Source organism: Leptodactylus fuscus, chromosome 3 (genome assembly GCF_031893055.1).
Source record: "Leptodactylus fuscus isolate aLepFus1 chromosome 3, aLepFus1.hap2, whole genome shotgun sequence".
NCBI classification, from domain to species: Eukaryota; Metazoa; Chordata; class Amphibia; order Anura; family Leptodactylidae; genus Leptodactylus; species Leptodactylus fuscus.
Window position 1 is genome coordinate 177,682,069 of NC_134267.1, and position 20,893 is coordinate 177,702,961.

General features: G+C 41.6%; 1 protein-coding gene across 2 annotated transcripts in view; it reads left to right on the forward strand.

Moving 5' to 3' along the window:
• Window positions 1-13,066: 13,066 nt before the first annotated feature.
• Window positions 13,067-20,893, forward strand: part of TRPC1 (transient receptor potential cation channel subfamily C member 1) — a 56,374-nt gene continuing 48,547 nt past the window's right edge. Inside the window, exon 1 of one of the 2 annotated variants that reach the window (XM_075268843.1) lies at window positions 13,067-13,403. In XM_075268843.1, coding sequence (XP_075124944.1) covers window positions 13,277-13,403 — 127 coding nt within the window. In that variant the 5' untranslated portion in view covers window positions 13,067-13,276. The remainder of the gene's footprint in view (window positions 13,404-20,893) is intronic. The other variant, XM_075268844.1, reaches the window with a different exon arrangement.

The window sequence follows — 20,893 nt, forward strand, 5'->3', positions numbered from 1 at the left end:
TATATTAACCCCTTCCTGACATGCGCCGTAATAGTACGGCGCATGTCGGGTCTGTAACTATGGCGGGAGCCGGGCGGCCGCCATAGCCGCCGGGTGTCTACTGCTTTAAGCAGTAGACAACCGGCTCTTATGCCTCCGATCGGTCTATAAAAATATTTTTCCTGTTCGGTAAACGCCGTAGCGGGAAAAATAGTCGAAAGTGCCAAACCGCCTTTTTTTCACTGTTTTGATTCTGATAAACATTTGAATAAAAAGTGATCAAAGCAATAACATTTCCTGAAAATGGTAGAACTAAAAAGTACACCCGGCCCCGCAAAAAAAGACGCCCTATGCATCCCCGTACACTTACGTATAAAAAAGTTACGGCCGTCGGAATATGGCGACTTTTAGAAAAAAAAAATTTTAACACAGTTTTGGAATTTTTTTTAGGGGTCAAAATGTAAATAAAACCATATAAATTTGGTATCCCTGGAACCATACCGAAACACACAATATGGAGGACATGTCATTTTGGCTGCACAGTGAACGCCGTAAAACCAAAGCCCGTAAGAAAGTAACAGAAATGCATTTTTTCTTCAAATCCACCCCATTCTGAATTTTTTTCCTGTTTTCCAGTACATTCTACAGAATAATTAATGGTAGCATCATGAAGAAAAATTTGTCCCGCAAAAATTAAGACCTCATATGGCTCTGGGAGCGGAGAAATAAAAAAGTTATGGGGTTTAGAAGGAGGGGAGTCAAAAACGAAAAACGAAAATCAAAAAATGCCATCGGCGGGGAGGGGTTAAACTACCCTCCCCTGTTTTAAAATAAAACCCTAAAACAGAATGTGATAAACTTACCGAACATGCACGCTGGGCGGGCATTCAGGGTGCGCCGTCTTCTTCATCTACGCCTCCTCTTCCTCCGATGTCCTCAGGTCCCGTCCTCCTCCGGCGCTCGAGAACTGACATTTGCTAAAAAAAAATGGCCTGGGCGCATGCGCAGTAGCCGTAGTAGAAGCAACATGCTACTGCGCATGCGCCCAGGCCATTTTTTTTTAAGCAATGTCAGTTCGCGATACAGTACTAAGTGGCATTCTGACAATGCTGCAGGTGTCTACTTTAAGAAAATATATAGGTATGGGGGGGGGGTTGGATGCTTTTTTAATGTTGCAATTTAGGTTTGATTTGTCCATCTCAAAACTGTGAAAATTGCTCTGGCTACTGGAGGTGCAAAATTTCCAGAGACCCTTGGTAGTGAAAGGTTTAACTGATTTGTGGATAGGTATACACCTTTAAATATCCTTCATTTGCAACAATGAACAGAAGCCAAGATTTGGGAGTAAAATATGGGCTGTTACTTTTTGGAATAATCCAATAGAGAACGGGCTAACGTGGAGCCAGTAAAGGGGGCGTTATACTGTGTGTGGGACAATAAAGGGGGATTTTATGAACTGAAAATTGGTGGACAATTCTGGTAAAGAGGCTGTGTTTCCTAAAAACTGTAGGGGGTTCCTCAGACATAATTTTGCTTGGGGTCCCTAAAATGACAAGTTTACACTTGGATATACCGTATATACTCGAGTATAAGCTGACTTGAATATAAGCTGAGGCCCCTAATTTTACCACAAAAAACTGGGAAAATTTATTGACTCGAGTATAAGCCGAGGGTGTGTGTGGTGGGGGGGGAATGCAGCAGTTATTGGAAAATTTAAAAAATTAAAATAGTCAGAGTTTTTGGGTGCAGTAGTTGCTGGGTGCTGGGTAAGAGGAGGCGGTGTTTTGGTTGTCTGTCTGCCCCTTCCCTGAGCTTAAGGACTGGCTTTTTTTTCTCCCCTTGGAATTCAGCCTGGCTGACTATAGGGTATCTGCAGTGCTCCTATTAACCCCTTCCAGACAGATCACGAGAACTGCAGATCCCCTATACAGGTAGTCCTCGACTTACGACGTTGATCCGTTCTTGCGCGGCGTCATAAACCGAATTTCGACGTAAGTCGGAAACCTACCATACCAACGCCGCGTAGGAACGGATCAACGTGATTTAGTGTGCAGCGGCTCGGAACTACCCCACCCCCCTTTAAAATAAAACCCTGAAACAGAATGTGGCTAACTTACCGAACGGTGCAGGGTGGGCGGGCATTCAGGCCTCCTCTTCCTCCGATGTTCCGTCCTCCTCCTCCGGCGCTCGCGAACTGATAATGGCCTGGGCGCATACGCAGTAGCCGTAGTAGAAGCATTATGATACTGCGCATGCGCCCAGGCCATTATCAGTTCGCGAGCGCCGGAGGAAGTGGTCAGGACATCGGAGGAAGAGGAGGCCTGAATGCCCGCCCACCCTGCACCGTTCGGTAAGTTTCACATTCTGTTTCAGGGTTTTATTTTACAAGCTCACTTGTAACAGCAAGCTGCCAGCTCTCTTCCGATGAGCAAAGACGAGCCTGCTGCAGAACCAGCATTGATTTGCCGCAGGCTAGTCCTTGCTAGCTGGGAGTGCTGGCAGTTTTCTGTTACAAGGGAGCTCTCATCTCTAGTCGTAACCACGAAACGTTGTAACCCGAGACTGTCGTAACCCGAGGACTACCTGTATTCAGTAGACCGGGCACTTTCAGACACAGGGATACCTATTGTGTATGTGTTTCACAGTAATTTTCTATTTTATATGTAATTTTATGTAATTTTCTTATATGTATTCTAGGGAAAGGAGTGATTTAGAACTTTTATTTATTTTATTTTTTTATCATATTTTTTAAAGCTTTTTTTTTCCGTAAGTTTCCAATTACGATAGAAGGATTTTTTTTCCCACTATTTTATGAGATTCTATACATTACTATTGTGGCTGGTCATAGACACCAACCCCTACCTCCACAAAAAAAAAAAAAAAGTTTAAGCCGAGGGGGGCTTTTTCAGCACAAAAACTGTGCTGGAAAACTCAGCTTATACTTGAGTATATACGGTATGTGTAATTGTTATCCTACCTGTGATAATGAAATAAAGACTAAAAAGTGATACAGATCAGGTATTTTTAGCCTATTAAGCTTAGTAACCAGAGTGAAAATTGCTAAATTTCATTATTTATTTATTTATTTATTTATATTATTATAGTGAGGTGTAGAAGTTAAAAGAATACCTCCAAAATAAGTTGAGAAGTATGTTTAATGGAAAGTCTTGCTTTAAATAAGTCAGATTGGATGAGGCATTTTCTTTAACCCTTTAAGAGCATGACACATTTTGGCTTTTTTTTTTCCCATCCTATCCTTCAAGGGCCATGACTTGAATAGTGAACATTAATTGTTCAAAAGTACCAAATGCAGAGACCTTTATCTTTCAGTACAAGCTCTGTAAAGCCCCAGTCACATAACTGTAATTTGTGGATCTATAATTGTCCACAATTGTGGATCCGCACAGTATTAAGTTTAACTTGCCATGTTGGCACTTTGCGATAATTTATTGGGTTTTGGATTGCAGTTTGGGCACTCAGTCTCATAAAGGTTCTCCATCACCGCCCTATAGCATCTCATAGGAAAAGGAAGGTGTTATACAAAGGGAACATCTCTTTTATAAATTTAATTCATCTGCTCCAACCTGAATTAAGAAAATCTGAATAACAGCAAATATGCATGAATATGCGGTAATGTATCTCGACCTGCACTTGTTTCTATGAGTAAAGTGCATTATAAATGTTTGTAATTGTCATAAATGTGTAGAGACATTTTATGTCAAGTAAAACAGGGTGACAACCCTCTGTAATAGCACACAGACATGGGACTCTTAGTTGTCCCAAGTCAATGGTATACGTAGAGACACAGCCTTGAGTGTGCAAAGCAGTAATCAAAGCAAAAGGTGGCTACTTTGAAGAACCTAGAATATACGACATATTTTCAGTTGTTTCATACTTTTTTGTTAACTATATAATTCCATGTGTGATAATTCATAGTTTTGATGCCTTCAGTGTGAATCTACAATATTCATAGTCATGAAAATACAGAAAACACTGTATTGTTTGGTCTGTACTGTAGGTCCTACTTCTGTATGAGGCAACAGTGGGGCACAGCGGGAGGCAGGGCTTCAGCCTTACATACATAGCATGGTTGAAGCAAAGACACATGTCCATCAATGATCAAGCAATCAATGAGAAATGGAACAACTGAAGGGATGAGTGAAAGAAATAAGTATTCATTTGAACGGGTTTGCAAAGTGTCCGTCCGTGAGCACCTGTGAGCGTTTTGTGGTCTCCACGGCGAAACCGTTATTTTTAACCAGACGCAAAGTCAGACATGCAGGACTTTGTGTCTGGTTAAAAAATCCCCATTTCGCCGCGGAGACCACAAAACGCTCACAGGGGGAAACTGTCTGCCGGGTTTCTGTCTCCTGTCTGCAGAAGACGGAAACCTGAAAGTGGAGACCGGGGCGCAGATGTGAACTCTCCCTTACTGGTATTTAATCTATGATATACCAGTACACCAAGGGCCTTCTCCACCAGTGACTCTTCCAGTTTTACTCCCCCTAGGACAGTGATGGCGAACCTTTCAGAAACTGCAGCCCAAAAGCCACTAATTTATTGCAAAGTGCCAACATGGCATTTTAACATTAAGGTTAAAGCCCCACGGGACGTCCCACAGCAATAATGTGCATCACAGTTTTTCCTGCAACGCTTTAAACAGAAAGTTTGCAGAGTCCTCCTCTCTAGACTTTCTGTTACAAGTATATCTATGGGGAAACCGCTGGAGTTTTTGTAGATATAATTGACATGCTGCGATTTCCAAAACCACACCAGATTTGGAGATCACGGTGTGTCTGTACTGTGGTTTTTATCACAAAGTGAGCATGGGATTTGCTAGAATCCCATTCACTTTGCCTGTACTGTTAAATGCTATGATTTTTCCCACAGTGTTTCCACCATGGGCAAATTGCAGCGTTTCCCTGCCCGTGGCGCCCCGGCCTAAAGGGGTTTTCCAGGATAAACTAATCTTCCTAATCTAAACTACACTCCTACTCCCCCCGCCTACTTTCTGATTTACTTAGTATACCAAAAATCTATATTTACCTAGATCGCCGAGACATGCGACTGCCCCAGGCACATTTTACGGTGACGTTACATTTCCAGAAACAGAATGCCATCAATACTAACTCCCACCCCATCATACTTACCTGTCTTCCTGTCTAGATCTTCTGGGCACAGTGCATCACTTGTTCTGGGTTGCAGGCACCTTCTTCTCTTGATGTGTTTGCAGCCCTGTATCTATGTATTTGCCAGCCTGTTTAACTTTGTGCAGACGCGTATATCTAATCCTCTGACATGTGGAACTAACTGTGTGCAGACGCGAGTATCTCATACTCTGCCATGTGGAACTGTGTGCAGATGCACGTATCTAATCCTCGGGCATGTGGAACTGTGTGCAGATGTGCATATCTAGTCCTCCAGCGTTTGGTACTGTGTGAAGATGCACGTATCTAATCCTCCGGCATGTGGTATTGTGTAAAGACGTGCATATCTAATCCTCCAGCGTATGGTACTGTGTGCAGATGCGAGTATCTAACCCTTGACCGTGTGGAACTGTGTGCAGACACATGTATCTAATCCTGTGCCATGTGGAACTGTGTGCAGACACGCATATCTAATCCTCTAGCATGTGGTATTGTGTAAAAACGTGCGTATCTAATCCTCCGGTGTGTGGAACTGTGTGCAGACATGTGTATCTAATCCTCCAGCGTATGATACCATGTGCATACGCGAGTATCTACTCCTCTGGCATGTGGTATTGTGAGAAGATACGCGTATCTAATCCTTAAGCGTGTCGAACTGTGTGCAGATGTGCGTATCTAATCCTCTGGCCTGTTGAACTGTGTGCAGACACCCGTATCTAATCCTCCTGCCTGTTGAAATGTGTGCAGATGCACGTATGTGATCCTCTGGCGTGTGGAATTGTGTGCAAACGCATATATTTAATCCACCGGCATGTGATATTGTGTGAAGATGTGCGTATCTAATCCGCTGGCGTGCGGAACTGTGTGCAGACGTTTTTATCTAATCCCCCGGCATGTTGAACTGTGTGCATACACGCATATATAATCCTCTGGCGTGTGGAACTGTGTGCAGATGCACGTATCTAATACTCGGGCGTGTGGAGCTGTATACAGGCGCGCGTATCCAATCCTCCGGCGTGTGGAACTGTGTGCAGACGCACATATTTAATCCTCTGGCATGTGGAACTGTGTGCAGACACACATATCTAATCTTCTGATGCGTGTATCTCAGTTTGGATATCAGTGTTGGATTGTACATGTGCAGTGATAGTGTTTATGGCAGTTGGAATTTGAGTGAAAGACTTGCAGGTTTGTATTGACTAAGGGGGGGGGGTCATTGTTTTGGGAATGATGTATCTCAGCAACAGTACGCCCAAGCGAGTTGGGGCTTGGTCTTAAACCTTCCCGGTCACTTAAAGTATCTGTGTGCCAAATTTGGTGAAGATCGGTTCAGACGTTTGGTCGCGCATAAAGAACAGACAGACAGACAGAAACTCATTTTTATAATGTACAGAGATCATGCAGCGTTTTGATGATTTTTTCTAATCAACTAAGAGGTGACTGTCTTATGTCTTGATAGGATGCTGATAGATATGACTATGAATGCATGAACTTTTCATGGTCTGGCACTTGTCAGAAACTCAGACATGATTTTCTTATTGTGGACAGGTTATTAGTCAGAGACACTAGATGCATGAGAATATTACCCAGCTACAATAAGGAAATCATGGCTGGCTCATTGAAAGTTCCTTCATTTATGGTTGTGGCACTGTTTGGATATATTCCACCCCATGGCAGTGCCATTGTAATAGGGAAATAAGTTATTTAGTGGCTTTAATATTATTGATTATATACTATATATAATATAGACTCAAGACCTGGAATTTCCTGTGTGCACATATGCCTGTTACCATCCCCCCACGAGCTAAGAACAGCATGGTCACCATGAGGCACACAAAGAATGGAGGAGAATCCTGCATGGAAGTGTGGACGTCTTCTTTGAAGGAGATGATTTTTGGCATCTATTGCTGATGTGTGAAGATGCTACAGCGGACTGGTATTTCTTTCTTTTACTGTGGACACATGACGCTCTGTTACAGCCTGGGAACCTACCATCACCCACCTACCCCATGAGTTTAAGGAAGCTTGGCAAGAGAGCAGCACCCTGTCTACCTGGATGGCTTCAGACTTCTTTGGGCAGTAGAACACAGTGGTAAGAAGAAAGGAAGAGGAGGGCTTGTGATGAAGGACATTTGTGGCATTTTTTGTGGTTAAGGAACAATAGTGCTGATGCAAGATACCAAACTATCAGCTGTGAGCAGGAGATCTCACCACCTACCAAAGAATTACCACGTTATCATGATAGCTGCATATGTCCCCCACCTCGTGTCCTCCAACCACGGTCGGGCCGTATTATCAACATCACTCCGCACAGAGAACTAAATGATCCTGCAGTGTGTCTGTGTTTCTTTCTTTTTTAGTTGCTATGATTCCTAGGATTTCTCTATCTGCCATGAGCTTGTATGTGTTTTCTCTCTTGTTATATACTACTGTACCATCCATGATGCTGTATCACTAAAATTTCCCCATTGTGGGACTATTAAAGGATTATCTTATCTTATATATTAGTATATTTGTTTTTCTATCGTAGGTACTTTTAAACTGAGGCTTTCAGTTTTTATACAAAACCTGAGAATAAATGAAACATTTTTATGGAATTTATTATTAATAATAATTATTCTCCTCCATAGTAATTATATGATGTGTGACATGTTAGGCTCCCAAGGTCAGTTTGTTTTCCAGGAAAGTCACATATTTTGTCTCCACAACATATTCTTTTGGAATGGTTATTTTCCTAAATGTGAGTCTGATGTTATAGTATGATTGGATTAACAGGACCGGTAGGAAATTTAGTGTGAACTGGTTTTACTGCATTGGACCCCAGAATAGAAGAAAAATTGATAGAAATACAAGTAAGTACCATATTCAGTGTAAATCATTGTATAGATAACATGAGAGAGAACATGTAATTAGAAAATTATCTCTTTTATGTTAAATACATTTTTAAGAAACTTTTATTCCCAATCCACTCTGGTCACTATAAGCCTAAAAATAGACTGACACTTCACCAATTCTGTAAGGGTTTTCTTTGCCAGAGGCACCCCATTTTCAACATTACAATAAAAGATAACACCTCTATACACTCACCGGCCACTTTATTAGGTACACCATGCTAGTAACGGGTTGGACCCCCTTTTGCCTTCAGAACTGCCTCAATTCTTCGTGGCATAGATTCAACAAGGTGCTGGAAGCATTCCTCAGAGATTTTGGTCCATATTGACATGATGGCATCACACAGTTGCCGCAGATTTGTCGGCTGCACATCCATGATGCGAATCTCCCGTTCCACCACATCCCAAAGATGCTCTATTGGATTGAGATCTGGTGACTGTGGAGGCCATTGGAGTACAGTGAACTCATTGTCATGTTCAAGAAACCAGTCTGAGATGATTCCAGCTTTATGACATGGCGCATTATCCTGCTGAAAGTAGCCATCAGATGTTGGGTACATTGTGGTCATAAAGGGATGGACATGGTCAGCAACAATACTCAGGTAGGCTTTGGCGTTGCAACGATGCTCAATTGGTACCAAGGGGCCCAAAGAGTGCCAAGAAAATATTCCCCACACCATGACACCACCAGCCTGAACCGTTGATACAAGGCAGGATGGATCCATGCTTTCATGTTGTTGACGCCAAATTCTGACCCTACCATCCGAATGTCGCAGCAGAAATCGAGACTCATCAGACCAGGCAACGTTTTTCCAATCTTCAATTGTCCAATTTCGATGAGCTTGTGCAAATTGTAGCCTCAGTTTCCTGTTCTTAGCTGAAAGGAGTGGCACCCGGTGTGGTCTTCTGCTGCTGTAGCCCATCTGCCTCAAAGTTCGACGTACTGTGCGTTCAGAGATGCTCTTCTGGCTACCTTGGTTGTAACGGGTGGCTATTTGAGTCACTGTTGCCTTTCTATCAGCTCGAACCAGTCTGGCCATTCTCCTCTGACCTCTGGCATCAACAACGCATTTACGCCCACAGAACTGCTGCTCACTGGATGTTTTTTCTTTTTCGGACCATTCTCTGTAAACCCTAGAGATGGTTGTGCATGAAAATCCCAGTAGATCAGCAGTTTCTGAAATACTCAGACCAGCCCTTCTGGCACCAACAACCATGCCACGTTCAAAGGCACTCAAATCACCTTTCTTCCCCATACTGATGCTCGGTTTGAACTGCAGGAGATTGTCTTGACCATGTCTACATGCCTAAATGCACTGAGTTGCCGCCATGTGATTGGCTGATTAGAAATTAAGTGTTAACGAGCAGTTGGACAGGTGTACCTAATAAAGTGGCCGGTGAGTGTAGATAGCACTACTGACCTGTCATTGTATCCACTTCTGACAATATATGATGTCACTACTTGTCTACTCATTCCTACACAAAACTTTTCAAGAAAAGTCTCATAGACCTCAATGAGTCGAGCTTGTATGTGAAGTGTCTCAGCAACGGGAACAGAACCAGCAGGGACATTCAGCAGTCCTGCAGCATAACAAACCAGAAGAGCGACCAAGACTAAAAAGGGCACCTGGTGTATAGAAACCTGTGCCTGATTTTGGCTCAGGGATTCCATTCCTCATTTGGACGGAAATTGGGTGTAAATCTGGTGGACCCCATTATAGCTTATGGGGTCTGCGGGTTTCCACTGATAACTGCTTTTTAAAGTGGATTAGGTTTCCGTTCGTGGGGTCCCCAAGTAGACCCCATGTACGGAAACCTGGACGCAGGTGTGAACCTATTGTCAGTGCAAGGAGATTTAAAACAAACAGCCTCTCAGAATATTCTTCTTATATCCAAGAGATTGTTCAGATATTACTCTTCTTGTTTAAATTCCAGGCATTGCTATTAATATAAAGACTGTTCCAGTTATATTTATGCCATGTGCACAGATTGTTCCAAGTCTAGTTGTCACGCATGTAAACAAATGTTCTTTTTGCTGACAGAAATCCGTCACAACTGCTTTATAAATAGAAATGCCCAGATCAGAAATACTGACAGCAATTGTTTCTTCAGGGAAAAATGATCATGAAATCCAACATGCAGATCCTTGTGAGATTGCCACCATACATATTGCAGGAAACTTAGTAAGACTGGCATTGGGGTGAGCTTGGACATGTCTCTTAATATTAGATGAAAGTCTTACCTTCTATATGCCAGAAACTCAAGTCTAAGTCTGCTACAAAAGAGAACCTTAAAAAATATTACACAATGTTACATCAGATATTTCACTGGAAAGAAAATTTACAAAAAATATTTCATATTCTATTTACAAACAGGAAATATCTAGCTGCTCTGTTTCCAGAAATGATAAAGCATCCAAAAACTTTACTGAACTATGGTATTCTTTCCAACTAAACAGAACCAAATGGAAAGCAGGTCAGAATCCAAAGGTTTACGAAAGAATGAAATAAATAAACATTTTGTATGCGTATTCTCAGGATAGGTCATTCATTTTCAGTCTTGGGTAACCCCTGTAATATGCAAAATGAAACATTTGTTTGGGTATTTACCAATTAATATCAGGGCTAGATGTGTCTGCCTTTACAATCCTATATCTTGTATTGCTCATGAGAATGAATGCTGCATATGATTAAAATGTCTATTTCTTATTATATGTCATATAAATTATGATAGTAAAACAAAACAGCAAAAAAACCCTTTGGGAAAGCCACGGCGGCAACTCATTGCGATTTTTCCTGCAGCGCTTCTCACAGAAAGTCTGCTGGGAAACCGCTGACCGGAACAATTTTGTCAATCCGCTGCATATATTTTTCCACAATGTGTAGATGGGAGTCACTGCAGGTACAGTAAAAAACTGCGGTTTTGCTGCAGAATTTCTGCCGTGGCCAAACCGCAGCATCTATCCCACATGAGGCCCTGGTCTCAAGTAGTTTTTCCATGGCATATCCACAAGATATCCACTTCTGGGACTCACACCTATATCTAAAATGATATGAGGCTGGATGTCGGTCCACTATCGATTGTATTTTTATGGCCTGTTCCCCGAACAAGACCTTTAAATAGAAGATTATTTTTTTTATTAAAAAAAAAAAACCCTCACACTTTACTTCATGCAGGTGCTGTATTAATATGATGCTCACTTTGAACATTATATTTTTCAATGTATTAAAACCTGACACCTGGTATAAAAACATTGATAAAATGTCCCTATACACTTTTGTGTGATACAACATGCTTCCTGCAGCCACCACAAGGGGGAGCTCAATGTATTTTAATTAATACAGCAAACATTGAACACAAAGGAAGCTGAAAACGTCTACTTACATTGCACTCCCCTTAGGCTGGTCTTACACGGGAGTAAGTTTAGACCGCAAATGGTCCGCAATTGTGGGTTCTCAATTGCAGACTTTTTGCGAACACATTGTATTCAGTGTGGCCTCTTACACCACTGGATAGTTTATCCATGGTGTGTCGTGCCGTGACCAGAGTTCGCACTGAATACCGCAGGTTCGCAAAGTCACGGACATCACGGCACGGACTGTCCCATAGAACTCTATGGGCGCTTGTCGATGGACATGGACGTCTGCAGAATGACTTTTTGGAGTGAAATTAATGTTGCTGATCAGCAAATTGTGGACCGCAAAAAACACTAAGACCAGCCTTAGTGGGGGCTGCAGGAAAATGTAGTGGATCAGTGTTGGGAAGCAGAAGTTCAGTTCTGGGCCCCTTCACCTCCCAGTCCTCACAGCAGCTGCATGGTCTTCCAACAATATAAGCACGCTACAGTGGAAAATATAGACAATAATATACCAAGTGAATATGGCTTAAGCACCAGGATAGGTGAGGTACTGACAGTGTGGGACCCATTTGAAAGCAGCCAATTGAGATAAATCATTATGAATAGTAAAAATACAGTTTCTATTGCGTTATAAATTCATATGCCAAACTATGTTTACATGAAGTGCAACAAAAAGTAGCAATGTGGTGACATTATTATGTGCATTGTCGTCTTTGTTGAGAAAGGCTCTACAATAACCTGCCTCGGTGACACAAGTGTATACAAGGAAAAAGCATCTGAGTATCAAAAATCAAAACAGGGCTTCCTTACTGTTTCTGGTTTCATCACAATACTGAGTCCCATGTCTTGACTACACCTTTCAGATGAGCTGGCTAATAGAGATGCCTCCTACAGTGGTCCCTTGACGTTCGCGGGTCCGACCTTCGCGGAAGGGCTATACCACGGGTTTTAGTATTAATTGAAGGATACTCCGTTGTTTTTTTGAACACCACGGGTTTTCCCGCGGCCACTCATCAATATCATCAGAAAAGTTTTGTATATCTTCTTCAATGGTAAGTACCCATATCATTTCACATACTGTACTGTACTGTACGTAGACTATTTTGGATATGAACAGTATTGCAGGACATCCCCTAACATGAGATTAAACACCGCATCTCCACTTTACGGAAATTTGTCTTTCGCGGGCGGCCTTGGAACGTATCTCCCGCGAAAGTCAAGGGACCACTGTATTTCTCTTCTTTTTTTGAATCCATCCATTAAATATAGTAGACACATGAAAGAGATGGAGTACAGACATAGTATAGACAGACATAACTTGAATGACATATATTGTAAAAGCTTTATGTTGCATTATTTATGCCAGTATTCTCTGGTATGGATGTACATTCTAATGATTAGACACAATTAGATCAGGGTGTTCTTGGCAGTATATTTCAGGTCGCCTGGTGTATAGAAGGCTCCTTCTCCTGAGTGCATGCCTGAGTGGAGCTGAAGTGGTTAATTTGGGAATGAAAGAGCAGATGCCCTAGTCATAATATCTGGCAGTAGTTAGCATTGTCCTGTGACAGCTGATGTAAAGCAAGCTCCTGAGGGAAAGCAGTGCACATCACTGACCATTCTGCAAGAGGACCAATGAGCGAGCAAGCAAAAGCCATGCAAGAGCCAATAATAAAAGCCTGTGCACTGGCTGATAGAGACAGAGAGCAACCAATGAGGCCCCACATTACATCTGAGCATCACAGACCCCTGTACAGCTGGAGACTGTCATAGGAAGGGAGTAGGAGGAATGTGATGGATCAGGAGGCACAACAACATTGTAACAAGACATAATCATTCCACATCTTTTCAAGCTAAAGCGAAGTCCAAGGGACGAGGTATCAGATGGGATTTCGGTCACAATGGCTGCTCTATACCAGAGCACTGACTCTTCCTCCCCAAATAAATTTCTGGCTCTAAAAGATGTCAGGGAGGTGAAAGAAGAGACTACTTTAGATGAAAAGCTCTTCTTGCTGGCCTGCGAGAAAGGTACGTCACTGTTACATGGCTATCTATCTATCTATCTATCTATCTATCTATCTATCTATCTGTCTGTCTATCTATCACTATGTATTAGGTTATTATACATTTATTCAGTACCCACATATCTAAAGCATTATTCAGTTGTATTATCTATGATAAACATATATACACACATGCATACGTACCGGTGCCATTTTCATTGGGGTTCAGTAAGCCATTGAAAGAAAAACCACGGTAACATAGTAAAAATTATAATGCCTCTCCAGGTGAGTCTTAGAGTCATAACATAGCATATCGCACGGTTCACGTATTCATAGATTAGACTGGATCAATAATATTAGAATTTGTCTGTACATAGCGAACCTGCTATATGGATTTTATATCGGTAGTAGGCAATTGTAATTTAAATTCCTGGTTTTCTCTTTGGATTTTACCCTTTAAAATGTATAGGGTAATGTCTGCAGCAAATTTACAGCAATAATACTAAGAATTCAGCATCAAAAACTGCTCCATTCATTCCGGCCTTTGCTGCTACATTTTTTTTTTTTGCTTCAGAAAAGTTGTATAGTATCAGCCCCATGTGGACATAGCCCAAATGCAAAGTTAAAGGTTGCATAATTTGTGTTATCTGTAAGGCCAAGGTGTTATCAGAGGGACCACCATGATGTTTGAGCTCCCTAAATGATGAGTCCCATGTCCTGACTTGGATTCTGCTCTGCAACTCTTGTCTTTTCAGCACCAATGAACCTGGTTTTTAAGATGAGGCCACATTTAGAAGTTCCTACCAGTAACACAAAAAACATGAGGATGTGTGCCCGTGTCTGACCTGAGATCCCACGGAATTTGTCTTCCCAGCTATTTACTAGCTATTTAGTGATCTATTAGAACATATATTATTACTTGTTTTCTGCTGTAGAGGGTGCAAAGGTAATGGCTAGAGATGAGCGAGTAGTGAAATATTCAAAAATTGGAAATTCAATTTGAGTGGACCTCAATTCGTTCGAATATAGAATCCCATTATAGTCTATGGGAAAAACATGCTCGTTTCAGGGAAACCAAAATTCGACCAATTGGAGTCACCAAGTCCACAATGACACCTCAGGAAATGATGACAACACCTCTGGAATGCAACTGGGACAGCAGGGGAAGCATGTCTGGGGGCATCTAACACACCCAAGTCACAGTATTATTATTATTATTGCTGCTGCTCCTGCTACTGATTTAGCCAGCCAATGACAGTATACGTTTTTTTTTCCAATTCCTACGTTGTCCTAGTTCCTGTTCCACCTCCCCTGCATAGTTATTGGTGTAAAAAAAGCGCCAGGGAAGGTGGGAGAGGAAACTAATTTTACTGCATTTACCGCGTGGTATTCGACCAAGTACGAGTATTTCGAATACCGTAGTATTTGATCGAATACCTACTCAATTGAATACTACTCGCTCATCTCTAGTAATAGCTGCACCTTGGTCCTGGTGCCAGAGGATACCCAAGGCCTCTCTCACACATAGCAAGATGCTTGTATTATTGAGATTACATTCAATCACAAATTTTACATTGGGGTCAAAACAACTAAATCTTCAAGCAATACTTTTGGTCTGGTAGCATTATGTCCTCTTGGCAGTGTTAAGTTAAAGGTCATTTTAACCAACTCCAACAAAGCTAGTTATTTACATCATGTAATAAGTGTTGCTCTGCTGATTCTTGCCCAGTTGGATTTTTTTCTGTAGCTCCTACCACTCCTGAGCAATCAGTGCTGTTAGTTTTGATGCCTGATATATTTAGGCTCTGTACTGTCAGGAGGGCGGGGTCAGGCAGGAGTTCTGACACTGGCTGCCTCTGTTTGGAGCTCTGAATCACCCCCCCCCCATGCCCGCCACTGCCCTTCTGACATTACAGAGCCTAAATAGTATATCAGGAACCAAGACTAACGGTCCTTGTTTCTCGGGAAAGGTCAAAGCTAGAGAGAAAATTCCTACTGTGCTGGAATCCTTGGAGTGGCGACTATAAACAGATACTAAGAACTTGAATTGGTAGAGGTGCGGTGATGAAAGGTCCTCTTTAATGTGTGCTACATTTGTGGGTCACACAATCCGCAAATGCTAAGCTATGTAGGTCAGTCTAAGGATCCAGAGGTCTCTGCAAAGCAGAAGGGAAAACAAAAACGTTTCTCATCTTCAGTGAATGTCTCTTGACAGTCCTGGACAGATCTGAGCGCCGTTGTGGTGGAATATTAATTAATCTGTATCTAGAGTTATTTTAATACTGGGAATTTCATCTCATCACACATTACACTTAATTACTTTTCTCCAGGCTCCGCCACTGTACTAGTCATTCTGTAATCTAAAAATCGTGCATGGATGTGATGAAATATGTTCTTCATGATGTTCCTGCAGGTGACATCTGAAAGTCACTATTACTAACGACACCAGTAGGTGCTGCCACCGGTCAGACACATGGTAGTTGTGCGTAGACATTACCATAGTCAGGACATTGGTGTAACTTGTTGTTCACTAGTCAATAAACTTTACTAACATACAAGGAAATATTTTTTAAAACAGAATTGTCTGCTTAAAAAAATACTTTCCCATAAAATAACAATTGTGGAGCATTTTCTTTTAGATCTTTGCAATGTGTTGTTCCTCTGCTATTCCTACTAGACATACCCACATCTCCAACATGCAAGCAACTATTTAGTTATTAAGGAGCACCTATCAGCTTTAAGAAATACTTGTGTTTCCCATAAAGAGACAACACTGGAGCATCTTCAAACCCAGTAATTTTCTGTTGCTCTGACATTCCTCCTGGAAATGTCTACTTCACCGACATGCAAGCAAATATTTAGTTACTTAGTCTTCTTGACCAGTCTGTTTTAATATTTGCTTGTGTATCCCACATAATAACAATTCAGGAACTGAATTTCATAGAGCCTTGTAACCTGTTGTCCCTTTGGAATTCCTCCTGGAAATGTCTACCTCACCGGCATTGCAAGGAAATATTTAGTCCTTAACTTTCCTGGCATGTGTGTTTCAAGAAATACTTGTGTGATTCACAATTCAGTAGCTCTCTTCTTACAATCTGCTGCTCCTCTGGAATTTTTCCTGACACTATATGAATAAATTGACAACTGCTTGTTTTTATCATGACAATAGGTTGCATCTTTACACAATCTCATGCTGTGCCATCAATACCGACAGGGTCATACTTTTTAATTTCTAAAATGTCAAGGGGTAACCACTAGATGGAGCTCTACACTTCCTTGTGCTTTCATGGAGATTAGTGGTTTATCTTCATAAATGTATCAGAATAGTATCATTTATTCTATTCCTCATACACACTTCATCTCTGGCATATGACAAAATGTTGGTTCTGTTGGTCCAGTTATGGTTGTCCCAGAGTTGTATCTTCTGGTTAGGACTTTCTTATGGTACCCAAAGCAAAAAGCAGTTTCCAATTTGGTGATCTTTCCTTATGATATGTCATCAATATGTAGCCGACGAGGGCTCAACATTCAGGACCCCTACAGATCAGCTGTAGCATTCAGGGTGAGCACTGCAGCCTCTTCTCTAAATGCCAGCACCTCACTAGGGTTAGGGGACAATCGTACACATCAGGGAGAGTGTTTGCCTACATAGGCAGTACGGAGACTTACAAGTCATTCCTGCTCCGCTAGGGATTCTGGGTAAAAAATATGCAAATCTATTCTCCAGGATGTAATTAGGAGAACAGTGCACTCTGTACTCCGCCCTCTAGAGGGCAGCATCCTTAACATCATGCATGACTCAGTTAAAAAGTCTAATATCATGATGCGACTTTAATTGCCAAATTAGTATTTCTATTCCAAAAGGAACAGATTCCCAGCCATGTAGGCACACACTCTCCCTGATGTGTACGATTATCCCCTGACCCTGGTCTATAGTCTCTCACTCTGCCAAACCAGTATCCCTACGCACTGTCCATAGCTGGGAATCTGCACCTCACTATACATTGTAAATGGGCTATGCTTCATACTGCAGATCATCCCCTCTGAATGGACTGAGCTGCACACAGGCCATGGGATAAAAACGAGCGACATCAGTCTATGACGTTTGGGCAACCCCATTCACACTTACCTTAGATGAAGCAATAGAGTCCTAAAGGTTTTTGGATGTTATTTTGGGACTTAGTCTATATGATATTTACTATTTAACCTGATCCAAGACTTTTGGGAGACAAATGACCTGCATGTGCTATTTACAGATACGCCTGTGCCCCCATAAATAGCAGGATTGCTGCACATTGAGTCTGCTCCTCTTCTCTACCCTGCTCCAGCATGTGCTCGAGTGTATATTAGTATTAGGGTGTGTGAATCCAACACCAGCTAATAGCAGTGGCTAAAACATATATAATTCAATAATGAGCATTTCACTAGAAAAGCCTAATAACAGGCATACTGGAATCTATGAGGAGGCAGGATTCTTACTTTTGTTTTAAGCTATGAAGGGAATGGCCATAATTTACTGCTATCTACTATGAGGCTTACTGGCAGATCCTGGTCTATCATTTGTTCAACGTTGTTTTGGGATATTTCAATCACCTTCCCCCCTGAAGACAACATCCATCAGCTGTTTGGAGCACAAGTTCACAATTACTTGGGCTTCATATAATGTGCTGAGTACAGCAGATGGGTAGGAGTGCTGGTTTTCGGAGCCCACCCAATCTGATACTGATGACCTATTCCAAGGATAAGTCATCAGTATCCAGTATTGGAAAATCCTTTTAGGAAATTGTTCAATCACGTGCTGTATATCATGTGCGCCTTAAAGGGATCCTATCATTCAGATGCAATTTTTTGTCCCTAACACGTGGAAATAGCCTTAAGAAAGGCTATTCTTCTCCTACATTTCGTTGTCTTCTCCGCGCTGCCGTTCCCTAGAAATCCAGGTTTTCGACACTATGCAAATGAGTTCTTTCTCAGCACTGGGGGCGTCCCCAATGCTACCAAAGAACTATGCTATGACTGAGGGTCAGTTCACACGTGAAAACCGCCTAGCTTATTTGTGCGAGGTAAAAAACCTCGAGGAGTTTTTTTGACGCTGTTTTTTGCATTCCACGCGGTTTTTGACGAGGTTTTTGACGCGGTTTTCGCTAGCGGTTTTCGCTAGGGTTTTTTTTTCCTATATGTGCTATAGAAACTGCAGGCGAAAACCGCGCGGTTTTTTGCAAAAAACCGCGCGGTTTTGTGTGCAAAAAAACACGCGGTTTTTTACCGCGCGGTTTTCGCCTCCCATTCACTTCTATGCAATTCTTCAGGCGTTTTCCGCCTGAAGAAAGGTCATGTCGCTTCTTCAGGCGGAAAACGCTAGGAGGAAAAAAAAAGCTAGTGGTCTACATAGACCACCATGTTAAAGGAGAGGTTTTTGAAGCGAATTCCGCTGTCAAAAACCTCCCCTTTGCCCACGTGTGAACTAGCCCTGAGGGGTCTCTCCCCGAAACGCATAAGCGGTTCTTCATGTCGTGTTGCTAGTGTCTCGTCTCGTTTTTGGTATATCTCTTGGATTTTATTTTTATGCTTAAATGTCGTGTTGTGAGCAAAGTTTTATGGTTAATTTGTTACTGAAATAAAAGTTATGTTTTAGAGGCTTTACCACTTCATACTGGATACAAGTTTTTTACTTGGATATTTTTGCAGTTTTGTCCTTGCCTGGAGGACGGTGTCCGTGCAGCTGCAGAGCCTCCATTATATTATATTATATTCCTGTGTCTTCTTCCGGTGCATGCGGTGAAACTTGTAGGCCTCAGGCCAGGGGCAGAGCCTACTGCGCATGCCCGCAGCCACAAGAACAATGGCCGCATGCCGTTGATCAGATTCAATCATGTCTCATCCAAAATTTTATCCTAGATCTCTTCTACATGTTTCCAGTGTTGGTGCATACTGGTCGACTCACTTGCGTACAAATACAATTTTTACTTTTTACTACCCGCAAGTATTCCATTGGGTTAAGGTATGGGGACTGTGTGGGTCAATTTAGCACCTCTACTTTATTCTCATTGAGACACTTCTTTGCTAATCTTCACATATGTTGTCCTTTTCATACCCATAATACTCTAATGTACGAAGTAACTCATCTTGTAGATTACTCACATACAGCTCAGCACTAAGACCTGCATCAATCCTGGTCAAGTATGAGGCATCCTCCACCAAACTTGACAGTTCCTTCAATTTCTCAAACTGTCATCCCCTTTTCCTTGTTTCTTCCAGACCCATTTGCAACCCTGAGAGCCCATTCTATTGCCTTTTATATCATCACTCCAAATCACCTGTTTCCAATATTCTACTGTCCACTTATAGTACTTTTTTTTACAAACTCGAGTCAATGTTTCATATGACGATATTGAGGTTGAAGCTTCTTTACCCTTCTTCAGGCCAGTATTCCAGACTTGTGTAATGCGCCTCGCACAGTACTTGCATGGACATCAGTGATCTCTTGGCTTTTGAATGGTTGGACGAGCTTCATTTTGTATTCTTCCAAATGTCATAGTAATCACATGATGCAGTTTGGCAATTTTCTTGGCCAAGAGACCGCTATCGATGAGCTGAATGTGGCTGTCTCTCTTTTCTTGAAAAATCTTCCTCATGAACCAGTGACCTTTCACTTGGGAACTAACCTAGTAACACTCTGAGCTGTTAGGGAATGTAAGAACAAGTTGTAATTTGTATTATACAAAAAGAAAAAGATTTTTCCACCACCAAGACCAAAACAGTAACAATGTAGTTACATGACGAGAATCTGTATAACTAATCATATGCGAAATACTTGCAAGTCAAATTTAAGTATGAGATAGCCAAGATGGTTGACTATAAAATGATGTTATTTCGAAGCTGTAGTGGATGGGGAAATATTGAGCCTGAAAGTCAAAAGTTCAAAACATTGTTATCTTTTTGCTTATCAGTGTATGTCTTAGTAATCTAGAAGAGTTCTTTAATATAGAAAGACTACTAGTCACACAAACTTAAAGGCCCCTTTAGATTCTACTCTGTTGAGAAGTTCACCATTTTGCTACAGATGGGGATTTTAATGCACATTTACACAATATTATTTCCATGGGACCCTCTCAGTTCCATTACATTATTCAGACTGCTATTACCTCAAGGGTCGTCTCTTGAGGTCTCCTATACTGTCTTTATATTGCTGTTCTTACACTGTAACCCATATAACCAGAAATTTTACTCACTATTCTAATAAGTTCTAATGCCAGAAGTGAAGCTATCCACGGCCCCTTGTCTCGGCCTTGCTGCTCTTATGGGAATTCTCATGCTTGCTTGATCAGTTAGAGGTGATGATGAAAATGGTCACAAACAGGCACAATTTGGCACATTTATGGCACATAATATTGTTTCTAGCTTTAGGCCACATGACAAATTTGCAAACTTTTACATAGGCAGTCTATGCAACAGATTTATCTTCCAGCATCAACATTTTTGCTGTTTATTAGTAAATGCAATAAAATGATGTTT